The 26,709-nt window shown below is 35.6% G+C and overlaps 1 protein-coding gene across 1 annotated transcript in view; it reads left to right on the plus strand.

Annotated features, from left to right (window-relative positions):
- The window catches only part of ITGA1 (integrin subunit alpha 1), a 167,224-nt gene that overhangs the window by 132,159 nt on the left and 8,356 nt on the right, over positions 1-26,709 (plus strand). Inside the window, exons 19-28 of the mRNA XM_055324892.1 lie at positions 220-429; positions 2,397-2,477; positions 10,672-10,748; positions 13,050-13,139; positions 14,491-14,593; positions 17,835-17,948; positions 19,973-20,077; positions 20,240-20,344; positions 21,438-21,530; positions 23,615-23,731. Of these exons, the coding sequence (XP_055180867.1) occupies positions 220-429; positions 2,397-2,477; positions 10,672-10,748; positions 13,050-13,139; positions 14,491-14,593; positions 17,835-17,948; positions 19,973-20,077; positions 20,240-20,344; positions 21,438-21,530; positions 23,615-23,731 (1,095 nt within the window). The remainder of the gene's footprint in view (positions 1-219; positions 430-2,396; positions 2,478-10,671; positions 10,749-13,049; positions 13,140-14,490; positions 14,594-17,834; positions 17,949-19,972; positions 20,078-20,239; positions 20,345-21,437; positions 21,531-23,614; positions 23,732-26,709) is intronic.

Genomic DNA, 26,709 nt, shown 5'->3' on the forward strand with positions numbered 1-26,709 from the left:
TTAAAAGGCTGGAAGAATTTATATCCAGAAGTTTATTATTTTCCCTATAAATTACGGGAATAAATCTAAAATTCCTTAAGATTTCTGCAGTGGAATCTGTTCTCTTTATGAGTTCTTAACTTAGTTTGGCAATATGTCATTTCACAAAGCAGGTTAATAAGTAATTTTCAATCATGTTTAACTAAATTTTGAAAAAATGTTTTCCTATGGCCATTTCAGATTCCCTTTGCCAAAGATTGTGGAAACAAGGAAAAATGTATCTCGGACCTCGCCCTGAAAGTATCCACCACAGAAAAAGGCCTGCTTATTGTCAGGTCCCATAACGATAAGTTCAATGTTAGTCTCACGGTCAAAAACAAAAAGGACAGCGCCTATAACACCAGAACCATAGTGCACTATTCTCCAAATCTAATTTTTTCAGGAATTGAGGTAAATTTTTAGTTTTATATTTATTAATTCTAGTAGTAATCATTTCTTGAGTCTCCTTTTCCTGCTACTCAACTAATTGTTTTTATTGGGTTCAGAACAATAGAGAACATTTTGTACAAATTATTAGTATTCACTAATGGTGAAAGTACCAAACTTTTTTAAAAGGTTCTGTTTTGATGAATGTCTTCAGAGATTTGTGACTTTTCTTAGATTTAGTATGAGGAAAGAATCACCGATGTATCAAAATCATATGTTTCATAGAAGCATTACACAGCTGAAACTGAGACCAAAATCAAAGAAAAATTAAAACATAAAGTCAAGACAGTGGAACAGAGGTGCAGAGAGAGTATTGCATGTATGGAACAAAAAATATGTTTACATAAAGAAACATTAAGATATCATTTCTCATTTTCTATGTAAAACCCTTACAGTGGCCAGAAAGGTATTAAATTACAAAGTCTCATTGTCATAACAGAATTCTTTTTTATTTTGGCAATAACATATAGTTGCATAAGATGCTCTATCAGGAATAATTAGTACTTCCAAATTTGAACGTTGCTTTTAATTCTGGTCTCTGAATGAATCTGCTTTATTTACAATTCTATCTATAAGTCCCTGAATTAATAATATGTATGATTCATATTTAAAACAATACCCTAATTAATATAATATTAAAACTATCATCTAGTTTTCTAGTTTCTGTAAATTCATACTTTCAGTGACATTTCTATTTATTAGGATATTGCTTAATGACATGACTAACAGAGGCTTAAAAGAAATGTCCTCCATTACTACCACATATTTTAGATCCAGTAAAGAATGTTCATTATAAATCTAAATGTGCAAAGTGATGCTGGAAAAATATTATCACTGAATTTTTCTCTGGAAAGGGAACTATATTAAAAATCATTGCCGGGATGCCTGGGTGGCTCAGTTGAGCATCTGCCTTTGGCTCAGGGAGTGATCCTAGAGTCCCAGGATCGAGTCCCACATCGAGTTCCCCACATGGAGCCTGCTTCTCCCTCTGCCTATGTCTCTGCCTCTGTGTGTGTGTGTGTGTCTCATGAATAAATAAATAAAATCTTTAAAAAAAGTATTGCCAGTATCCTCATCAACTAAGTTCATGGCCTTGGTAGAGAGGCAGAACTATAAAAATCAACAGTGCATCTCCTCTATTTCTATTAACAATTGAAACAGTAGTAATAATGACGTCTTTTCCTGAGTCATATGATGTTCCAGGCTCTGTTCTAAGCATTCCACTTACTCAATTCTCATTAAGGAAATAGGTGTTATTGTACTATAGAGATTCTAAGCTAAACCCTTTCTGTCACATTTTAACCTTTCTGTAACTGCATTTTACAACTGATATGTTTACTTAACTGGCAGCATTTTCCCCCTCTTATTGGTACACAAAATAATGGAGAGTCTCAGATTCAGTGGCATTTTCAATTTGATGAAATAAAGTATGACAAGCCTCACTTGGCAGAAAATCAGGCTCAGAGAAGTGAGGAGTCTTGACAAGAAGATTGCTAAGAGTGACGGAGTCAGAATCTAACTCATGGTGGCCTCATCAGAACTCATGCTCTTACCACCGGGCTAAACTCTTCTCATGGCAACCACTCACTGTGGGCTTCCATGTGGCAGTCTAGTATGTGTGGGTTATATCATCCAGCCACCTAATCAGTTTATGATTAACGGCACATTGCTGTTAGAACATCCATTGTACAGTGTTCCACTAGACAATATATGTGATGTGCTCTGTCCTTCAGTCTCCCTTAAGGAATGTTTTTGTATTTTCCATGGAGGGTCAGACAGGTAATCCCAGAATGCTATGACTCCCCCAACTAAGCTGAGAGACAAATCTTAGCAAGGCAGAGTCCAAGACATGGCTAGGAAAACTCTGGAAAACCAAGCTCAAGCATTTCACCTGTGTGTCTGCTCTAATTCTGTTTACTTTTTCTTCAAAGGCTATCCAAAAAGACAGTTGTGAATCCAATCATAATCTCACATGTAAAGTTGGATATCCTTTCCTGAAAAGAGGAGAAGAGGTAAGATTATAAAACATCCATGTGGCAATTGGGTATGAAAAATGCTATGCTCAAAGTTAAATATATAAATCCTTCCAATGGTATTTTAGGGTGATGTAGATGAAGAAGGTTGATTTCAAATTTTTGAGATACTGAAATCAAAAGCCGATTATTGCAGAAGTCAAACTAAAATGCTGAGACAAAATTAAAAATCTATACTTGATAATTTATCTGATTGTAGTAGGTTTTTCTGGCCTGTAGAGAAAACAAATCTTCCAAGCAGATTGGTTTAGAACTTTGTATAGAAACTCTTTTTTCACTTCTCCTTCTAAAATAATATCCTTATTGAGATATAATTCACATACCATAAGATTCACTTATTTAAACTGTACAATTCAGTGGGTTTTTGTATATTCACCAAATAGTGGATTGTACAGTCATCACCACAATAAATCTTAGAACATTTTAACATCCCCCAAAGAAACTCAGCCCACATTACCAGTTACTTCTCTTTTTTCCCCTCTAGTCCCTCCCCAGCCTCAGGCAACCAATAATCTACTTTCTTTCTTTAAGAATCTACTTATTCTGGACATTTCATATAAATAGAGTCATATAATCTGTGGTCTTTTTGTAACAAGCTTTTTTCATTTAGCATAATGTTTTTTTAAAGGTCATCCATGTATCAGTAGTTCCCTTTTATCTCCAAATAAAATTCCATTTTGTGGAAGTATCATATTTTATTTATTCACCTATCAGGTGACGGGCATTTGTGTTGTTTCCGCTTTTTGGCTACTATGAATAATACTATGAATATCTGTGTACAGGTTTTGGTGTGGGCATATTTTCCATTCTCTTATGGTGGAATTCCTGGGTTATATAACTACGTATAACATTTTGGGAAGCTGCAAAACTTCCTTCCAAAGTGACTGCACCATTTTTCATTCTTACCAGTCTTTCTTCACATTGTTACTGACTGTCTTTTTTATTATAGCCATCCTCGTGGGTGTGAAATAATATCTCATTGTGATATTGATTTGCATTTCCTTAATGGCTAATGATTTGCATAATCTTTTCATGTGCCTACTGACCATGTGTATATCTTCTTTTCAGATCCTTTACCTATTTTTTAATTGGGATGTCTTTTTTTATTATTGAATTGTGAGAGCCCTTCATATATTTTGCTTTCAAGTCACTTATTATATATGATTTGCAAATATTCCCATTCCATTTTTTCACTTTCTTGAAGATGTCCTTTGAAACACAAAAGTGCTTACTTTGATGAAGTTCATTTAATCTATTTATTCTTTGTCATTCATGCTTTGCCAACCCAAGGTCACAAGATTCACTTCTATATTTCCTTCCAAGAGCTGGATAGTTTTAGCTGTTACATTTGAGTTTATAATCCATTTTAATGAACTTTTGTGTATTGTGTAAGAAGAAAGGGTCCAACTTCGTTCTTTCTGTGTGGATATCCAGCTGCCCTACACCATCTGTCGAAAAGGTTATTCATTCCCCCATTGAATTGTCTTGTACTTTTTTTTGAAAGTCAGTTGAGCATAAACATATGGGTTTTTTCTTGACTCTTAATTGTAATCCATTGATGTATATGTCTATCTTTATGTCAGCACACACTTTTGATTATTGTAGCTTTTTTGAAAGTTTTGCAATCCGAAAATGTAAGTCTTTCAACTGTGTTTTCTTTTGCAAAATCGTTTGCTCCTCGGTTCCTCTATATCTTTATTTGTATTTTAGGGTCAGCTTGTCATTTTCTACAAAAAAAAAAAAAAAACACTGGGAGTTTGATAGGGATCAGATTGAATCTGCAGATGAATCTGGGGAGTATTACCACCTTAAAGATATTAAGTCTTTGATCTGTGACCATGGGGTGTCTTTTTATTTATTTAGATTTTCTTTAATTATTTTCTTTTTTTTTAATTTTTATTTATTAATGATAGTCACAGAGAGAGAGAGAGAGAGAGAGAGAGAGAGAGAGAGGCAGAGACATAGGCAGAGGGAGAAGCAGGCTCCATGCACCGGGAGCCAGATGTGGGATTCGATCCCGGGTCTCCAGGATCACACCCTGGGCCAAAGGCAGGCGCCAAACCGCTGCGCCACCCAGGGATCCCCTCTTTAATTATTTTCAAAAATGTTTTGTGTTTTTCAGAATACAAATTTTACACTTTCTTTGTTAAATGTATTCCTATGTATTCATTTTTTTAATGCTATTTTATTTTTATTTAATTTTTTGAAAGAGAGAGAGCACACTTATGTGCACAAACTCATGGGAGAAGGGGCAGATGGAGAGGGAGAGAGAGAGAGAGAGAATCTTGGGCAGGTTCCACATTCAGTGCAGAGCCAAACTTGGGACTCAATCCCATAACCCTGAGATCATGACCTGAGCTGAAATCAAGAGTCTGATGCTTAACTGACTGTGCCACTCAGTAGCCCCTTTTAATACTATTTAGATGAAACTCTTAAATTTATCTTCAGATTGTTTATTGCTAGTGTATAGAAATACAAATGATGTTTTAATATTGATCTTTTTCCTGAAATCTTGCTGAAATTATTTATTAGTTTTAATAGTTCTTTAAAGGATTCCTTAGGATATTCTATATACAAGATCATGTCATCTGCAAATAGATGCATCCTTCCCAAGGCAATGCCTTTTATTTCTTTTTCTTGCCCAAATACCCTCGCTAGAACCTACAGTAGTAGCTGAACAGAAGTGAGGGAGTGCTTTCATGTATTCTTAAAAACAGTATTTGTTTCCATGAAAAACAAAGAATAGCTATCTCATTTAATGATAAACAACATATTTGCCTATATTTTTATTGAAGGTTGCTTTTCAGTATGAATATTTGCTCCTCTATTCATATTGAGTTAATGAGAGAAATATTTAGTCAATCAAAGTGAGTTAAGAAGATACTTTATTTACTTACTTGATTTAGTCTTTTTAAAAAGATAGAAATACTATGCCAAATATTTATTTCAACTTATTTACATTATAATATTTTGTGATGTAAGACTTCAAAATAGATCTTTGTCATCTTAATCCCACATCCTAAAAAGTTGATAAAAACTGGGTTGGATATCTGGAAATGGCAGAGTCACATATCTATAATGAAGTCTTCTGGCTCCTCATTTTGCAAATGAGAATTCAGGAAGGCCTTTTCCCTTAATACATGTGGCATGACTACTAGTGACTGAAGAAACTATGAATGACAATAATTATCACTCAATTGAATAAATCATTTTAGCTATGAAACTAGATATACCAATCTACTTTTGGAACCTCATTATTAAGCGCATTTCTTGACTATCTCAAATGAAATTTATTGTAAGATTGCATTTCTTCCTTAATTATCTATAAAACACACATAATATTTGAAAAAAACCCATAATTCCTCTATTTTGACATGGAAATAGTGAATGTCAACTCAAGTCTACACCTTCCTCTGACCACTTTAATTAACCATGGAATTATCTTCACTTCATAAAGAATAATGATACAGTCCATGTTACATTTCAGCCATGTAGAGATATTAAGTCCAATCTTAATTATTTTTATTGTTTTTTAATTTTATAAATTAATTTTTATTGGTGTTCAATTTACCAACATACAGAATAACACCCAGTGCTCATCCCGTCAAGTGTACCCCTCAGTGCCCGTCACCCATTCACCCCCACCCCCGCCCTCCTCCCCCTCCACCACCCCTAGTTCATTTCCCAGAGTTAGAAGTCTTTATGTTCTGTCTCCCTTTCTGATATTTCTCACACATTTCTTCTCCCTTCCCTTATATTCCCTTTCACTATTATTCATATTCCCCAAATGAATGAGAACATACACTGTTTGTCCTTCTCCGGTTACTGTGGCCAAGTTCAAAAAGGGTGTTGCCTGAGTTCTCCTCTGGGATTTTGATGGAATCTTGTCTCACATTTAGATCTTTCATCTATTTTGAGTTTATCTTTGTGTATGGTGCAAGAGAGTGGTCCAGTTTCATTCTTCTGCATGTGGATGACCAATTTTCCCAGCACCATTTATTGAAGAGAGTGTCTTTCTTCCAGTGGATCGTCTTTCCTCCTTTATCGTATATTAGTTGACCATAAAGTTCAGGGTCCACTTCTGGGTTCTCTGTTCTGTTCCATTGATCTATATGTCTGTTTTTGTGCCAGTACCACACTGTCTTGATGAACACAGCTTTGTAGTACAACCTGAAATCTGGCATTGTGATGCCCCCAGATATGGTTTTCTTTTTTAAAATTCCCCTGGCTGTTTGGGGTCTTTTCTGATTCCACACAAATCTTAAAATAATTTGTTCTAAGTCTCTGAAGAAAGTCCATGGTATTTTGATAGGGATTGCATTATACGTGTAAATTGCCCTGGGTAACATTGACATTTTCACAATATTTATTCTGCCAATCCATGAGCATGGAATATGTTTCCATCTCTTTGTGTCTTCCTCAATTTCTTTCAGAAGTGTTCTATAGTTTTTAGGGTATATTTTGAGAACCATTTGAATGGTAAATGGTTCTCCAACCTTTTATTTTCAGGTTGTAGGTGTCCTTCTGTCTAAAATGAGTCTCTTGTAGACAGCAAATAGATGGGTCCTGCTTTTTTATCCAGTCTGAAACCCTGCGCCTTTTGATGGGGTCATTAAGCCCGTTCACGTTCAGAGTTACTATTGACAGATATGAGTTTAGTGTCATCATGATATCTATTTAGTCCTTGTTTTTGTGGATTGTTCCACTGAACTTCTTCTTAAAGGGGAGTTTTAAGAGTCCCCCTTAAAATTTCTTGCAGAGCTGGTTTGGAGGTCACATATTCTTTCAGTTCCTGCCTGTCTTGGAAGCTCTTTATCTCTCCTTCCATTTTGAATGAGAGCCTTGCTGGATAAAGTATTCTTGGTTGCATGTTCTTCTCCTTTAGGACCCTGAATATATCCTGCCAGCCCTTTCTGGCCTGCCAGGTCTCTGTGGAGAGGTCTGCTGTTACCCTAATATTCCTCCCCATGAAAGTCATGGACTTCTTGTCTCTTGCTGCTTTAAGGATCTTCTCTTTATCTTTGGAATTTGCAAGCTTCACTATTAAATGTTGAGGTGTTGAACGGTTTTTATTGATTTTAGGGGGGATCTCTCTATTTCCTGGATCTGAATGCCTGTTTCCCTTCCCAGATTGGGAAAGTTTTCAGCTAGGATTTGTTCAAATACATATTCTGGCCCTCTGTCCCTTTCGGTGCCCTCGGGAACCCCAATTAAGCGTAGGTTTTTCTTCCTTAGACTGTCATTTATTTCCCTTAATCTGTCTTCATGGTCCCTTAATTGATTGTGTCTTTTTTCCTCAGTTTCCCTCTTTGCCATTAACTTGTCTTCTATGTCACTCACTCGTTCTTCCACCTCGTTAACCCTCGTCGTTAGGACTTCTAGTTTGGATTGCATCTCATTCAATTGATTTTTAATTTCTGCCTGATTGGATCTAAATTCTGCAGTCATGAAGTCTCATGAGGCCTTAATGCTTTTTTCTAGAGCCACCAGTAGCTGTAGAATAGTGCTTCTGAATTGGCTTTCTGACATTGAAGTGTAATCCAGATTTTGTAACTCTGTGGGAGAGAGGGCTGTTTCTGATTCTTTCTTTTGAAGTGAGGTTTTCCTTCTAGTCATTTTGCTCAGTGCAGAGTGGCCAAAAACAAGTTGTATTGGAACACGGGGGAGTATCACTGGTCCGTCCAGCTGGTCTTCTGGGGGAGGGGCCTGCTGTGCTGATTCTCAGGTGTTAGTACTTGGGGAAGCTGCTCTGCCCCTGCCTGTTGCAGGGCTCAGCGGGGGTTGTTTACCCCGCCGGGCCCCAGGAGGAACAGCCGCAGTTGCTATGGCAACTCTGGAAGCCTGGATTCAGCCTCCGCAGGAACTACGGGGCTCGGGGCTCTCGGTTCTCCGTCTGCAGGGCCTGGAGGCTCCGGGGCGGGGCCGCTGATCTGCTCAGCTCGGGGCAGGAGCGTCCTCGCTGTCCTGGGCCCTCCCGGCCTCTGCCTGTCCCGGGGGAGGCCGGATCCTGGGCTGTGTCCCGGCGCCCTGTGCTCCGGGGCCTGCGCTGTGGGATTCGCGCTCCCGCCCCGCAGCCCCCTCCCTGGAGCCGCTCCCGAGCCCCTCCGAGCTGCTCCGGTCGGTCCCCGCCGTGCGCGCTGCAGCCCTTAGGGAGCTCGGAGCACTCTCCTGCGCTCGCAGGTGCCTGTTAGTGTCCCAGGGAGCCCGAGGGCATCCCCGCCCTCCTGGGTCCTGCTCCAACTCCCTGCGAGCCCCTTTCCGCCCGCCCGGGAAGGTTGGTGCAGCTCCTGCTCCTCCGGGACGGGACGGGGCTCTCCTGTCCTGGGGACACTCGCCCCGGCCTCAGCCCGGCTCCTCGCGGGCCCCTCCCCCTCGGAGGCCTTTTGTTCCTTTATCTCTTTTTCCCCGTCTTCCTACCTGGATAGAAGCGCGGACTCTTCTCACTGTAGCATTCCAGCTGGTCTCTCTTTACATCTCAGGCCGAATTCGTAGATTTTCAGGATGGTTTGAAGGTTATCTAGGTAATTTGGTGGGGACAGGCGATTTGGGGACCCTGCTCTTCCGCCATCTTGCCCCCTCCCTTCTTAATTATTTTTAATACTTTTTTTCTTTCTTTTGCAATTCCTTGCTGCTTAGGGTAAAAGCTTAAATCAAAGCATCTCACACCATCAATAGAGAGATGGGAAGATAATTTACTAGGGATTTTTGCATGTGCTTTACACTTAGAATATATTTTGACTTCAAGATCTAGATTCATAGCATTTCAGGATCAGGTCAATATGGAATAGGCACCTTCTTCAGTCCCACTCTCTGCTAGATACTCTCTACTAGTATCTTCCCAAGGTGTGAAAGCTCATCAGAAAAGCCAAGACTTATATATCCAGGCCAGTCAGGAAACTAAGGAAAGACAGGAAACAAGGTGCCTACTGAGACTGGCAACTTGACTTTTGTAAACTATTGTAGTTCAAACCCACCCAGTAAATATCCTATTAGAATTAGGATTACTATTTCAAACCAAGAAAGACGCTACAGATCAGCAGATTCTTAAGAAAAAATGTGTTTTTTTAATGTAACTCAAAATATATGTGGGAAAAGAAAATACAAAAGAAAATTCCACACATAATATGGTATAACCTTGCAAATGTCATGACACCTGAATTCTAGTCATCCCTTCTGTGAATGGGCCTAAATTCATTAAAAGAACTTTAAATATCAAATTCTGTCTTGTCTGGCACTTAATCCCAAAGGTAAAATTTTAGGTAGTTTCTATTAATTGTGCATTTTGAGCCATCTATGTAGCTGGCAAAATTCTAAAACACCCTAGTTAGCACAAACTAGGTTTAGTTCCCAGAATAGGAAATACAACTTTCCAAAGATTATCATGAGTCGGGCTAGGACTATGCTGAGGACCTATTTCTTCAAATAAGTAGTCCAATTTCTGGCCTGCCTATTGGTGTTTATGAAGATTTCTGGATTATATAGTTTATCTGCTCAGGCATAGTTTTTAAAAATAAGTTACGTGTATCAGAGTGTTAGTATAACAAAAACATTTTCCAGGTTTTCTTAGGTATTATTTTAACTTTGCAATTTGTAAACAAAACTTACTGCATTATTATTAATATTATTATTATTACTCTTTATTATAAATAAGCTTTTTAATTTTTTTATTTTGTTTTTATTCCTGAAAGGCCAAAAACTTTCTTATACTATCAAATTAATGGAACTAAGTAGGTTTTCCCATATTTTATAATGAACATGTATAGATGGTTACTGATACTTGAAGTTTACATATAAAAGAGGCTTTAAGTATGATCATTTCATAATTACATTGTTTATTATTGTGATATGTAGACTATGGTAATATAATACATAAGATGTACCTTCATAGTAATAGTTGATATGATACAAATTATTCTTATTAATATAATTTGAATAACGTTTTGAAACTCAATATTAATATGCAAAAAATATTACATAGTCACATTTAAAAGTACACGTATATTACATCTTATTCTGTTTTTGAGATGTGATTAGGTTTTATTTTGTAAAGTAATATTTCTTAAATAACTTTGCAATTTCAGTCTAGACAATATCATTAAAATAAGCATTTTGATCAAAGTAAACATTCTGCTTCTTTATCTGTTACTAAACTAAAAATATTTTTGTTTCATAGGTTACTTTCAAAATATTATTTCAGTTTAATACATCTTATCTCATGGAAAATGTGGTCATTCATTTAAGTGCAACAAGGTCGGTTGATATGTATGCATGAGTGTATGTGTATGTAAGCGATTAAGTATATAATTTCATGTATTTAGAATATTTTGCTTTATAGACTCACTGGAATTTCTTACAGCTTTTATGAATCAGTAAAAGTATAAGGCAATGAACCCCTTTACACCACAAAAACATCCTTATGAATAACTAAAACTAAAGAAATTTTTATTTAATAGAATTAAGGCACCTCCCAAGCAAGATTAAACCATTGGTTCTATGAGCTGTTGTAAGCACACATCACTTATATCTGCCAAATTGCATTTACATTTATTTAAAATTTTACAGGATTGCTAATTTAACTTTTACTGGCTGCCCATCAAAGTCAACTGAATCATCAGATGAACTTAAACTTTTATGATGCCCTTTTGTAGTTTAATACATTTTATCCAAGTCAGTCAGAGCTTCTGAGAGATATAGAATACCCAGACTAGGGATCCCTGGGTGGCGCAGCGGTTTGGCGCCTGCCTTTGGCTCAGGGCGCGATCCTGGAGACCCGGGATCGAATCCCATATCGGGCTCCCGGTGCATGGAGCCTGCTTCTCCCTCTGCCTATGTCTCTGCCTCTCTCTCTCTCTCTCTGTGACTATCATAAATAAATAAAATTTAAAAAAATAAAAAAAAGAATACCCTGACTAAAAATAACAAAAGACTAATAAGGAAATTGAAATAGTGTCTTAACTTTCTTCTAAGTGTAATAATCCACTGGACAATAAACTCCCTGAGATATCTTTGTTGCCTTATCCCCCAGTAAATAACGTGGTGCCTTGCATCTAATAATCACTGAACAAATGTAGGATGAATGGATAAATGAGAAAATAAATTAATGGGTAAATGAATTCCGTATGCTCAATTTAATCCAGCTCAATAAATATTTATTTGACACCTACTACAGATGAGATATTACATTAGTCATTATAGGGAATATAAAAATTAATAAGGACATGAACTTCCTGGAGTAAACATTACAGTAGGGGGCTTAAGACTAATGTATAAATTATTATAACATAAGGTACAACAAGGAAAATTCATTAGAGGAATATAAACTATGTATGAGACTTAATAGAGGTTGAAATTGTATCTACATGGCAATGAGCCCCCAAGAAAACTTTACCAAGGGGATTATAATTGACAAGGACCTTAAAGGTGTTAGAAATTCATAGAGAGGTTGAAAAATAGAATTAGATGGTGCATCCATAGCAAAATCTCAGTCATAAAAATATCTATAACCCAAAGCAGGGTGCTGCTTTCACTATCCTCTAGCTCACACCCAACCACTTAGTACACTTGGGAACAGCAGAATCATTAAAAGGTCCTTATATCCCATTCTGTGAGACCAAATTGCTAAATGCTTGGTCACTTGGTGGAGAGGGTGTGTGATAAAAATAACGAAAGCTAGCACTCATTATTTCCTACATCTAGGCATAATGTTAAAAACACTTTACATGTGTTATAATCATCATTTATTTTACACTTAATGATAAACCCCCATTTTATAGATGAAGAAACCAAGGCACAGAAAAATTAAATAACTTTCCCAAAGTATGTTAATGTTCTAGATCAATCCCATGCATGCTGGCCCCAGAGCCAGTGTTGGTAAGTGTTATATCCTTCACATGTGCTTTTTTTTTAAACACATGGAAGTATGATATGCCAATGCATATATAAACATGTATGCACTTACATATCATTAAAATGACAATTTCAATCAAGGGAATAAATAAATGTTTAACAAATAACATTAGCACCAAACAATAGCATGGAAAAACAAGAAGACCAGAAACTTAATATTGACTTTCTGCCACGTAACCCCAGTCACATCTTTTTGTGAGGTCCTCATCCATGGGGAATAAATAAGAATCACTACCTGATTTGTGTTAAAAACACAAATTCCTAGATGCTAACTCAAATCTACCAAATCTGTATTTCAAGGATAGAAAGCCAGTAATCTCTGTATTTAACAATTGGCCCAAGGTTACTTATCCATAATCCTCATAGAAGTTTGAGAAACCTTGGACTAAATTACTGTGATTTTCAACCCTAACTGCAATTCAGAATCAATTTGGGAAATTTAATAATATCTATCTCTGACCTCCCTCCTCATCCTGATTTAAAAACAAAAACAACAAAACAAACAAAAAAAACACAAAAATAAGAATTCTACTCTTTTATGCTTTCATTTAATTGCTCAGATAAGCTTCTCTTTCAAATGCTCAGAAATGTTTCTAAATAATCAATGGTTTCATGATTTGTCTGAACATGCTGTGTATTTTCTAGTGACAGTGAAGAACCTCCTGAAGCCCTTTCTGATAATGAAGTAAACATTTCTATCCCAGTAAAATATGAAGTTGGACTTCAGTTTTACAGGTAGAAGGAAACTGCATTTTTATGTTGACGCCTTTTTACAAACCCAGTGGTTCTCAAAGTGTTGTCACTGGCCAAGGGCGCCAGAAGCACCTAGGAACTTAGGCAAATTCTTGGCCCCACTCCAATCTACTGAATCAGGAACTCTGAGGCCCAGAAATTGGCCTGCAAGTTAAATAAGCCCTGTGAGTAATTTTCATGCACTCTAAAGTCTGAGACCCAGCATGCTAAATAATCTTAAATGTGAGGTGCTGATTATCCTGGATTGCATTAGCAGTCCAGCCTAAACTCATAAATGCAAGCTGCAGACCTAGAAGGAACACTTTACAAATGGCAGTGTTCTTAGAGGTCATCAGCATATTTCTCATTGATGAGGGTTGTTTATTTCTTGCATTATTCATAAACTGTCCTTTCCTCTAAGAACTTATGATCTATCCAAACACAAATCATATTGGCAATGTTATCCACTATAAATTTCCTTGCTTAAGCAAGACTCCAAGCTTTTGCTAAAAAAAAAAAATGTGCAATGTATACAAAAAGCATAAGAATCAGAGGCAAGTTTAGTCTAAAAATCTTATCGTTTTATTAATTTATTTCCTATGGCACTTTGTTTTTTCTTTTTTTTTCTCTACTTTGTTTTTTCTGATAACAAACAACAAAAATGAGAGGATTATAGGGTATATACAGATATAGAGTATATCTGTACAGATATCTATACAGATTCTGTGTATATTACTTAGCCTCCAAATTCTATTCACTGTTTTCTATCTTGCCATTATCCACTTCTCTTGGTACAATGGCTTTTTCCAAGAACTTTTCATTTTATTAAAATCAAATTTTGGCAAACACCTGTATATTTTTATTATACTTCATTTCACCAAGTTCATTCGATGAACATGGAGAAGTTGTATGTGAAAGCTTGAATTTTTAAGTTTAGCAGTAAATATAGGCCTTTAATATGAAAAGGTTAGCAATTTTTAAAAGATCTATTTGAAATTCAGCACTTCTAAAAATACCGAGTTTAAGCTTCATTATTCACAAAATGTAAATGACATTAGTGAATTAATGGGAAATTTTCACTTGGTTATAACGAAACTTTTATTTTAAAATCTATGTATTTTGGCATTTTAAGTCTAAATAAGCATCAGTGACTTATTGAGCTAAATTACATAATCTTTCTCACCCTCTTTAAAGATTTAATTGTAAATCTCAGGGTAAAAGAATTTTCCTCTGATTTGAAATCTCTACATGTACTTTTTGTGGAATTACCTGGTATAAAGAAAGAAAAGGAGTAAAATCAAATAAAAGTTAAACTTTTTTATGGTTTGTTTTTCTTGTTCCAATTAATTCTAAGCTCTGCAAGTGAATACCATATTTCAATTGCGGCCAATGAGACTGTCCCTGAAGTTATTAATTCTACTGAGGACATTGGAGATGAAATTAATATCTTCTACTTGGTAAGAAACTAACTGTAAATTAGTATTGTCAAGGAGTAATTTATAAGTTTATAAATTAAAGTATTAAGAGATACTTAGGAACATGTTGATTCAATAGTTAATCCTATGTTCCAGAATTTTTTTATAATTTCATTATTTTGAAGTAATTTTATTTAAAGAATTATTGACAATTATACTTGAAACAATATTGAAAACCTAAGTCTCTAATTTCCTCCTAAGACATGCTTAGAATGAATCCCTAGAAAAAATAAACCTGTAAAACCAAAGAAGCACTACCTATAAGCCTATAGACTTTATTTACATTATTTTTTCAGTATGAATGAGAAAAGCACTTTTAAAAAATAATTATGACTCTTTCAGAAACTAATAACTTCAAATGCCTTGCTAATATTTTCCCTTACTCAGCAATATGTATCTCAGATATTTACTCAGATATTTACTCAGTTATTTACTCATATTTACTCAGAAATATGTATCTCATTCTACTCATTGCTACCTTCCATATATATCATACTATAACTTATGTTCCTCCTACCTCATCCTTAAGTGATGTTTCCTGTTACAACATCTAGTTTTCTCTTTGAATTCCTCATAATGAACTTTTCCTAACCATATAGCAAACAATTATGGAGTTGAACCAGACTTTCATTTTAGGTAATGCCTATTTACAGACACAGACTCGGGTTAATATTACTCAAGTAAATGAGGGTCCGATTCAAATGATGGGCTTAAATGTATATTCAGAAGTATGAAATAATGCAACATTATTATAGGTGAAAATAGTCTCAATCTCTTTGGGAATTGCCAACAGTGGAAAAAGAAGTTCTCTTACAAAGTGAAATACATGTATGCTCTCAAGATTCATTCCATTGTTTTTATCTGTGCTCCTTGCTAAAATTTCTATGACAAGCATGAATGCCAATCACTTCATTACTGAGATAAATTTTTGAAATTTAGGCTGTCAAGTTCTTCTGGCTCCATTTGCTTTTCCCAGATTAAAGAATTCAGCAGAACACAAGGAGGGAGGGAGGGGAGGGAGGGAGGAGGGAGGAAGAAGGAAAGGAAGGAAGGAAGGAATTAATTTTGAATATTATAAATCTTCATATGTTGTTACTAAGGTCCAAACTTGAAACAGGTACTCTCAAACTATTATAAATAATGTTAATATAATAATACTGTTAAAAATATCCCTGACCATAACCTTTTGTATCTTATTATTTTGCTGGGATAAAATCTGAAATTGGAGTAATGAAATTGAAAAACCATGTGGACATTTTCTTAGGTGAGACTCATTGAAGGAATTTACTGCTAGAAATGTACCATAGAAAATTATAGGTAATACAAAGATTTATTTTCAGAGATATTCTATTTTTTTAGTTAGTTTGTTTGTTTATGTATTTGTTTGTTTATTTATTTATTTATTTATTCATCTTTACAAGCCAACATGGGGCTCAAACTCACTACCCAAAAATCAAGAGTCATATGCTCTTCTGAATGAGCCAACCAGGCACCCCTAGCTTATACTGTTCAGTGTCATTTGTAGTAGTTTAAAAATTGAAACCTAGGCACAATTGAAAAGTTAACCACATAAAATTGCCTAATAAGTTATCAGATATTAATCAATGGAGAGACTGCTAAAGAGGGCACATTTTAGATTAAAAAAAAAACCTTAATTCTGCTATTTACTAGCTCTGTGATCTTGGAAATTCTTTATTCTCATTCTAACCTTGTTTCCTTATAGGTTATATAGGTATATTAAGAGAATCTACCTTATTGGGCTGTTAACAGGATTAAAGGCAATAATACAAATAAGAAAATTAGCACAGTGTATAGAATACAGTAAGTGCTGAACATAAATAAATACTGATATTGTGGTTACTAGTAAGCCACTAATGAAAGTCATATTCTCAAAGAATTTCTCAGTTTATGAGGAAACACCATAGCAATACATTTTACAGGTGAGGTGCCAAATTTTGTATTTTATATGATGCAGATTTTATAATATATGCAAACAGGTAAGTTGTATGCTAAAGCGTTACCAGTGTGGTAGAATTATAGAACACTTACTTCTTGTTTATTTTCAGTATTTTTCCAATGTTTCAGTAAAAAACCTTGTTTTTAATCAGAAAAAAATAAATGTTAATTAGAGATTACATGATTTTTTACTATTTAGCAGGAAACATGGAATTAGACTGGGAGGCCGTGGCAGGCAAGTTTAAGGCATATTACAATAAGAAGTGGCAAGAGTCTAGGAGCATGATTAAGAGGCCAGGCACAGCTGGTCAAGAATTCCTAGAATTCCAAGATTAAAGGATGCATTTAGTTTTTGGCAACCACAGGGAATGCTTCAAATCTGTGTAACTCTCATTCCAGAAGACTCAGTTAGATCAGTTGGATTTTCTGGCATCTGTAGATTAAGGAGCTCCCTACTCACCTAAGAATTCAGCCCAGGGAGGGTGTGAAGGCTATGGCACCTGGCTGCTCCAATTCGATTGCACCTCTAATACCTGTGGAGACTTTTGAATAGTAAATTCAGCTTCCTGCTGAATTTCATCCTGCCTAGGTTTCCTTCCCTATGAGATACACTCACCTCTGGTGGCATGATGTGATAGTAAGTGGGAATTGTAGTTTAGTGGATAAAAGCAGATGGGCATCAAGAGGAGAGTCAATGTGACTCTCATCCAATTAGATTATCAATCATTATTGACACAGTAGCCCTAGCTGGATATAGGATAGTGAAGGGAAGAAGATAGATATCTGGTTTGCCTGTGCAGAGTGATAGAAGATCTCAGGTGACTGGGCTGAGAAATGATTTGTGGGCCTAAGGGGTTATGGCAAACTGGTTGAGGCAAACAAAATATGATCACCTGTTCTGAGTGGATCAAGTAAATGTCCTCCCTCCTTCCCAAGACTAGTATGTCCAAAAAGATATAAGCATAGTAAATTGACATTAAATTTTAATTCTGATATTCTTTAATCCCAGTCCTATTTTGGGAGTGGGAGGATGAAGGAACAATATACATTGTAGCTGATACATATGGCCACTGTTAAATATCCCTATTTTTTGCTTTTTTAATTGTGCCAGGTCTCTGTCCAGCACCATAAACTGTCTGCATTCGCTTTCAGATTCAAAATATTACACAACTTAATTTATCAATTAAGAACAGATGCCCTACCTAATACAGAAAGGATGCTGTTGGAAGAGGAAGAGGGAATTACCTTTTAAATTTTTTTCCTGTAGATTAGAAAGAGTGGACATTTTCCGATGCCAGAACTTAAGCTGTCAATTTCATTTCCCAACTTGACATCAGATGGTTATCCTGTGCTATACCCAAGTGGATGGTCATCTTCTAATGTAAGTCATGTGTGCCTTGGAATTACATCATTATTGCTATTTTTTTCAATTTGTACTTAAAACAAATTTGTACTTTTGTTCTGCATGCCGCTTGTGATAAAAGAGCTTTACCAAAGTGACCTGGAGAAGCATTTAGAAAATTTTAAATAAAAACTTCCACTGGCTACTTGGTAGATGTGTTAGCTTCCTACAACTGCTATGGTAATAAATTATTCCAAGTGGGTGGCTAGAAACAACAGAATTTATTCTTTAACAGTCCTGGAGGCCAGAGTCTACAATCCGTGTCAACAATGTTCATTCCCCCTGTGAGGAGGCTCCCAGGGACATCTGTTCCATGCCTCTCTCTTAACTTCTGTGGCTACTATCAGCCCTTGGCATGCCGTAGCTTCTGGCAACATAACTGCAGTCTCTGCCTCTGTCTTCACATGCCTGTCTTCCTTGTGTTTTTGTGTCTTTGCCTCTTTTTTAATAGCACATTCATCAGTGAATTTGAGAGCCCATCCTAAGTCCAGGACAACCTCATCTGGAGATCCTTAATTACATCTGAATGACCCTGTTTCCTTTTACTTTATCTATATGTCTGAGAGGGAGAGAAAGAGAGAGCACTGGAGCAGGGCAGAGGGAAAACAGACTCCCCGCTGATCAGGGAGCCTGACTCAGGGCTTGATCCCAGAACCTGGAGATCATGACCTGAGCTGAAGGCAGACACTTAAGTAACTGAGCAACCCAGGTGTCCCGAAATGACCCTGGTTCCAAACAAGGTCATATTCACAGGTTCCAGGTCCTTGGACTTGGGCATGTCTTTTTGGAATACTGTTCAATCCACTAGAGTAGTTTTTAGACAACTACTTGTTGACTGATGCCTTAAAATGTTTGTTACAGCTTTAATTTGAGGTGATCAAACAGCTCTATAAGGAGACTTCTTAGTTGCTCCTAAGCACACACACACAGCTGCACCTAAAACAGTTCAGTACTATTTTTTCACGTATCCCAAATAATAGCAGTATCACACCCACTTTGTACCTATAACTTTGAATGAGTCAGTGTGGTAAATTGTTATGGTTCAGTCTCTCAGACATAGAAAATCACAACAAATATTGAAGTAATATATGCATATCATCAGCATTTGACAATCTGTCTTCTCTTTAGAGATTTTTTAAGTTAATATATTCTCAGAAGTCAAGAATATTTGCTGTTAGAAGAGGAACAGTGACAGTTGGATTATAATATTTAAATGTCTCCCTAAAAGCAAAGAAAAATTAAACCTCTACCATTGCTAATCCAAAAAAGCAGGTTTGTGAGGATGTAGAAAGACTGTACTTTTCCTATTGTGCTTTTCCTATTACTTATGAACTTTATCCTTATTACCTTCTATCAAGGATGTAGAGTGTCTTGATACGTTATCTTATTAGAGTAAGTCTAGTAAAACCATCCAAAAATGAGCTGTCTTATTAACATGGCATTTTAACATTTATAGAACTGCCTACTTACATCTTCCTCCCACAAAGACCGTGTATCTTACCCTTGATGTTTAGAGACTCCTAAAATATTATTGGATGAGTACATAAATACAGATGAAAGCCCCTCTTTTTTTTTTGCTTGTTTCACAAACCATCATATAAGCCATCATATTGAATAATAAATGCTAACCCTTTTTTCAGTATAGTTTTAATTTCTTTTCTCTCTCTGTGTTATCGGAAATTACAACTAATGTTTGATGAAAACAATAAAATAATGAGTGTATTACTTACTCAATATTAAGTTCCACTAGCATCCTTACTTTTTTATAACAACCTCACTGATATCTATGACAATTTAAAAGTAGCATGCTAACAGTAATGATTATCTGGGAGTGAGTGTATATGACTGCCACAGAATGGCTTCTTCCATATCGCACACTCCCAAAGATGGATCTATCATCTGTGACAATAGCTGTCACTCACAGATTCTTCACGTTGTTATACAAGTCATTTTTCCTTCTGACATCTGGCATTGTCTGATAAAAAAATATTTTCATTTCTTAGAATGCAAACTGCAGACCCAGTAGTCTTCAGGACCCTCTTGGTGTCAACTCTGGGAAGAAAACGATTATATCCAAATCTGAAGATCTCAAACGAGGCACAATTCCGGTAAATTCAGATAACCAAGACAAGTGCTAGTTTTATCTCATGTTTTTTAACTGAATATATTCACTATAAACCTAAAAATAGCTATCTTATAGAATATTTTAATATGGTATATTTTTATCAAATGGCAAAGATATTAATATATACTTCTGAACATTTAAACAGGACTGCAGTACATGTAAATTTGCTACCATTACATGTAATTTGATTCCTTCTGACATGAGCCAAATCAATGTTTCACTTATCGTATGGAAACCAACTTTTATAAAAGTAAGTGATTGCATTTTTCTCTGCAATTATTGAATTATTGAATTCAAATTATTGAATTTGTTCATTACTTAGTATATGCAAAACAGAATGCCTTTGTAGAAAGAACTGGAAGTATAAGAAAATATGGTCTAATTCCTAGCTCTACTTAACCAACTATTTGGGTCTCATCTTGTTTGTTAGTAACTAAGTTATCTCCAAGGTCCCCTTCCAGATGTATACTTTTCTTTTGTCTCTCTTATTCTTTTTTTTTTGCACCTCTAGAAATAAACACTGATACAGTATAAAAGTTTGTATTTATCTTAATACTGTAGAAATCAGTTAAGAGACAAAGAACTGTAGAGAGACAATGCTTGACTCCTTGACACCATTATTAGCAAATAGAGCTAACCTGTATTATGGACTCATTGTATTAGATCAGACTTTATATACATATATATACATCCTATATATAGGATGTATATATACACACACATTTATATATACTATATATACACATACATTTATATATACTATATTTATATATATATACACACATATAGAAGTAAAATAGATTATTTTTTTAGCTCCTAATAGTCAAATCTGTCTGACAAGTTACTTTAAAACTTAATCCTTTGTATTTTATATGATTTCTTTCTCTCTTAGAAGTGTTTGGTTAATTATATGAGATTTCCATTTTTTAGGTTTGATCATATTAAAGTTGCTATTTTTGTAAGTCACAGACTGTTGGATATTGGCAATTTCATGTATAATGTGCAATCCTACACAAGCTCCTATATAAAGTTCATTAATAGAGTGTACCTAGCTATATGAAAGGGAGGCAGGGTTTGAGGTTTATTTTTGCTAATAATAAATCTGAAGGAAATGATTTAGAAAATTGTTCCGTTCTATAACAAGGATCTAAGTGACAATTTGAGTGGAGAAAAGAGGGATGGGTCATCATTTGAAACCACCAGTTCCATTAGAATGTTAACAAAACCAGTGTTTTTAAATCTCTCAGGTAAATCCCAATTTTAAAAATTTTACTACTCACACGTAACTAGCTCTCACTGTGATTAGCATAATATATTGAAAATATATCCTGTTTTCTTTTCAGGCACGTTTTTCCAGCTTAAATCTTACTGTAAGAGCAGACCTTCAAAGTGAAAATACATCCCTGATTTTAAGTACTGGCAATCAAAAAAGAGAAGTAAGTGCAGCTCTAAGTTTTGAAAAACATTATACATTTCACTCCGAATTTTGTGACATAATGTATTATAATAGCTTATAGAACCTAAAGCAATGACTAGCTAGTCACTAAGTAACAGACACTTTTTGCTTCAAATTATACTTAATTAGCTTCGAGTGTGATTTCAGTTTTCTTTGTAAGAAACTGGGAAAAATCATGATATTTACAATTAACATGTGATGTTTGACTTTACTGCTTGTAACTATCACAATAAATTGATGTTTTTACTTTTACCTTGATAACAAATGATGCATTTGTGATTTTCCTCCTTAAAAAACTGACATTATAAAATGCAGTTGACATCTGAAGAGCAGACTTGAAAAACACTTTACAGAAAATGACTGTACCCTGTACAGAAATAAATGTAAATTTTGAAAGGTTTCCTTCATTTAGTCATTGGGAAATCTGAAGCAAAAATGAAATATTACTCCCTCATACAAATGCTTGCTTCAGTCCTTGGTAAAAATAAAATGATTTGAGATCTTTTCTCCTGTTTTATTACAAAATAAAGCCAGAGACTTATTATAGATGTGGATTATATAAGCATTTCTCCTCTTATCATGCGGGGGCTTAAATATCCCACATGGATAGTATGACTTATATAATTTTTTTGGAAGCTACCTAACATTCAGATGTTGTTTAAAAATTTCTTATTTCAAATTAATACTTATTTCAAATAATTCCAATGTTTTTGACCCCTGGTAAGTATTAACTTTTAAATAATATATGCATATAATGTTTACTTACATTTTAAAGAGCACTGATAGATGCAAAGTTGTTCCACATGCAGAGAAGCCAAAATTTTACCAGTAAGCACCTCTCCTCCCCCAAAATGAGAATGTATTATATTGGAAAAGAGTACCTTTGATTCCTAGATATGTTTTGTTGAAATGTTATAATTAGCTTTATTTTCCCTAAATGTTAGTGTAAAATTCCCCATGGAATTATTATTCAGCATCTTACCATAAAGGAAAATTATACCTACATTGTTAAAATTACTAAAAGTGATCATTTTGTAATTGTGTGATCTTAGAGAAGTCACTGATCTCATCCAGATTTCAGTTTCTGTATCTGTAAGTTCAGGGAATTGTTTCAGTTGTATTTAAAATCTGTCTTGAAAGATCTTACTCTGTATGATGTACACTTATGCCAGCTCTGTGTTCCCAGAGCATCAGCAGTGACCCACACAGAGCGATCTGAGTTTGTATCATTATCCAACATTTGTAAATATCTCCCCTGTTCATTTTCTTTCTTACCTCCAATCTTCCCTCTAGCTTTAGGAATTGAGATGTTCCCTGTTACAAGCAAATACAAAAACTTGAGCTATCATCATTGATATCTACGCTGAATTAGTTTTTTTTCTCAGAAACCCAGGGATGAGACACAAGGCAGACAAGTTTCACTGTGATTTGGATGCTACGCTGAGTAGCTGGAACACCAAAAGCTGTTTACTTCAAAGTTTTGCTTCAGTTAAGACATAATTTATAGACTAAAGTCGTTTGGCAGAGACAGTGTGTTATGATAAAAAGTATATGGGAGTGAATATATGCACGAAAATTCATGTTATCTGTACACTTGAGATTTGTGCATTTTACTATATGAAAATCATATGTAAATTTGTAGACAAAAAATAAAGCACATTAAAATTAGAATTAGAAAAAGACCTACTCAGGTTTTTATGTCAACAACCTGTGGTAATGCTCCAGCCTAAACTTTAACCATCATGATAATGCAGTAAAGTCCATCAATAAATCTTTAAAATATATATTTCTCTTGGTTCTTACTGAGTTAAATTCACCTCTGCTCCTGAGCATTCTGATTCATAGACAGTTTATTCTTTATGTATACATTTCTAGAGCACACAATCATAAATATTTGGGGTAATAATAAATTTGACATGCTTAGAGATTTTGAATAGATGAAGGGCATTTTTAAATATAAGATTAAGTACATTGTTTGCTAGAAAATTACCTGCAAGAACTCAACATACCAGGAGTTATAACAGGTGTTTATCAATGTTAACAGTCTTGTTTAATAAATTTCAGTTTGCCATTCAAATATCCAAAGATGGGCTGCCAGGCAGAGTGCCATTATGGGTCATCCTGTTGAGTGCCTTTGCTGGATTATTGCTATTAATGCTGCTTATATTAGCACTGTGGAAGGTAAGAACCAAAGTTCCTTTGACTTCCTATTTCAACTATCAACAGCAAATTGGTGAAATAAATTATTATTTATCCATGCTGTGTAATATAGTAGTATACACCCATTAAAAATATTGAAGGGGTGACCAAGACAAAAGAAAAAATGTATATCTCAAACGTGGTGCACAACTTAATCCCAGTTTTATAAAAGAAAAAATAAATCAACAAATCCAAAAATCATGATGAGTCTCTCTGGAGGTTAGGATTGTAAAAGACCTTTATATGTCTATTACCTTGAGAATTATAAAGAGAACTAAGACCATAGCATTTATACTAAATTTAATAAAGAATAAAATCCCATTGAAAAGTTGAATTTAATGTTTTTCTAATGAAACATCAAATTGGTGTTTATACTAGCATAATACCACTCTATGTTTTACCAAGTTGTTTTATTGAATAGCTGAACTTTGCTAAACCAGGTTGTGGTTACATATTTATTTTTCCAATACCAGAGCAGCAGAATTCTCTTTTAATCAAACAGTTTCAATAAAAAAGTTCTGTCCCACAAAATTGCCAACTATTCCTATCCTTTTTGACTCTCTTACAATAACTAACTTTCTTTTGGGAGGGGTGGATTACACTCATAGAGGATGATAAAGAAAGCCAAGTTAAAGATGTAGGTCAGTAGCACTTAGTTCAGTAAATAGCTTTTCTCCAGCAAAGTCTCTAAGACAGAATTCCTTGCTTTCTCAAACCTCCAGCTCCTCCCCTCAGTTTACAGGATTATCAATGCTGTGTCTGTAATACCTGGTTTTGCCACAACGTGGTACCCAAGACCTGGCTTAGTGGGGTTGAGGCTGTGCTTGAAGTAAAGAATGGTTTCTTCACTTATCTGCACCTCTATTACAGAGAGCATTTAATTGTTGATTTCTTCCAGTGTGCTCTTCTATTCTGAGCATTGCACTTGCCCATATAGTTTTAGGAGGGAAAAGGAAAGCCAGAGCTGGTACTTGGATAGGTTTTCTCTGGTGGCATATCTCTGCTTAAAACAAATATGGTTTATTCCACTGGTTTTTTGGTCACCAGCCTGAAGGAGCATAAAGGTAAAAATAAACACATTCTTCCATCCAGTAAATGTTTTGTTGATACATTCTGCTGGCTTCTTGGATCTCTTCTGGCCCAGAAAGGAAGGTCATTTAGCAACATTTGGACTGCTCTGACCATCTGACCAGGAGAGGTGGTTAGTTCAACCACTTCAGTGGGAGACCCAGCAGTCAGAACTGTGACTTTACAGTAGACAGGAAGAGAATTAGAACAGACTGTGGGCCTTCCGCATATAAGAACTATTTAAACTTTTCCACTTTAAAGTTAACATCAACCTTCTGAGAAAGACAGGGCCCCGAGCCTCATTTTGTTAATGAGGACACTGACATGTACAAGAGTTAAATATGTTCCCTGAAGCCACATGATTTATCAGGTTCAGAGCAAGGACCTAAATCCAGACCATTTTACTTCGGTGCCAACACCATTAATGAAACCCTTACTTTGTGTTCTCTCTTCCTTTTATTTGCTCTTGCTTTCCTTACAACCTTTCCAACTATGTATTTTAACTGCATCTCATATTTGATGACATTAAAACAAAGAGTAGTTAAGTAACTCCCAAGATTACCAGCTAGTAAAGGACTGGATGCAAGAGACGATCTGTCAGCGAAGCCCATCCATTTCCAGTATCTCCCACTGCTAGAGGCTATGGGCAGTGCTCTTTATTCTGGAACTCCAGGAATTGGGTTTTGTTCAAGAGGTTCATGAACTTTCAGAAATGTATAAAAATATTTTGTTTTGGAATGAGAGTCCCTGATTGGATTCAGACTTTCAGCAGCTCCATTATACTAAAAAAGATTAATTGCCCCTCCTCCTGCTTCAAATCCATGTTGAACTTCCCCGAAGCATGTATTTGGTCTGCAATACACTCAAAAGAGCTACTCTCATCCCCAGGGATCTTTTTACACTAATATGACCTGGAGCAGAAACCTCGGGACTATCCTTTCTTCTTGCTTCTTCCAAATCTGACCACTTTGGAAATTCATTGGAACTTTCAGGCTCCATACAGGGGACAGGCCAGATTCTTCCTGGAGCTATGAATCTATTTCAAAAAGCACAGTCTTTATATCATTTATCCTTGCAGTGCACATGGTAGAAATTAAAGTTTTTCAAAATCTTAGTAGTAGCTTAATATACTTACTATTGAAGAGAGAAGGCTTGGGATGCCTGGGTGGCTCAGTGGTTGAGTGGCTGTTGTTTGGCTCAGGTCATGACCCCGGTATCCTGGGATTGAATCCCACATTGGGCTCCCCACAGGGATCCTGCTTCTTCTGCCTATGTTCCTGCCTCTGTGTGTGTGTGTGTGTGTGTCTCATGAATAAATAAATAAAATCTTTAAAAAGAAGAAGGAAGAAGGAAGAAGGAAGAAGAAAGAAGAAGAAGAAGAAGAAGGAGGAGGAGGAGGAGGAGGAGGAGGAGGAGGAAGAGGAGGAAGGCTTTTAGGGGACACAGGTTTAAATAGATGGAGAAACATGTTCTGGAATATAGTACCACACATTGAGGGAGAAGTCCAGTCAGGCCAATATAACCAAGAGAATGGAATGAGACTCAGCCCACAGAGGAACTCTAAGAAAGCAGAACATTTTTCTCTCTTAATTGGATTTCATACTGATGCCTAAAGTTCCATCACTGATGATTTATTTACTAATCCTAAAGCTTTATTCTTCATCCAATATGTATATCCTTGGTTGATGTGGATGGGGGATAGCACCACCATTTTTTAGTCTTTTATATATTAGTTAAATTTATTCATTCAACATTTATTCCATATTATAGTCAGTAAGCACGTAATTTCTACCAGGTACTGTTAAATCTGACCCTTTGCCATAGGGTTTTGAACTAAGGAAGCATAAATAAGATCTAATACTTACCAATAAGTAAATATGGAAAAGCAAAGA

Source organism: Nyctereutes procyonoides, unplaced genomic scaffold (assembly GCF_905146905.1).
Source record: "Nyctereutes procyonoides isolate TBG_1078 unplaced genomic scaffold, NYPRO_anot_genome, whole genome shotgun sequence".
In the NCBI taxonomy this organism is placed as follows: Eukaryota; Metazoa; Chordata; class Mammalia; order Carnivora; family Canidae; genus Nyctereutes; species Nyctereutes procyonoides.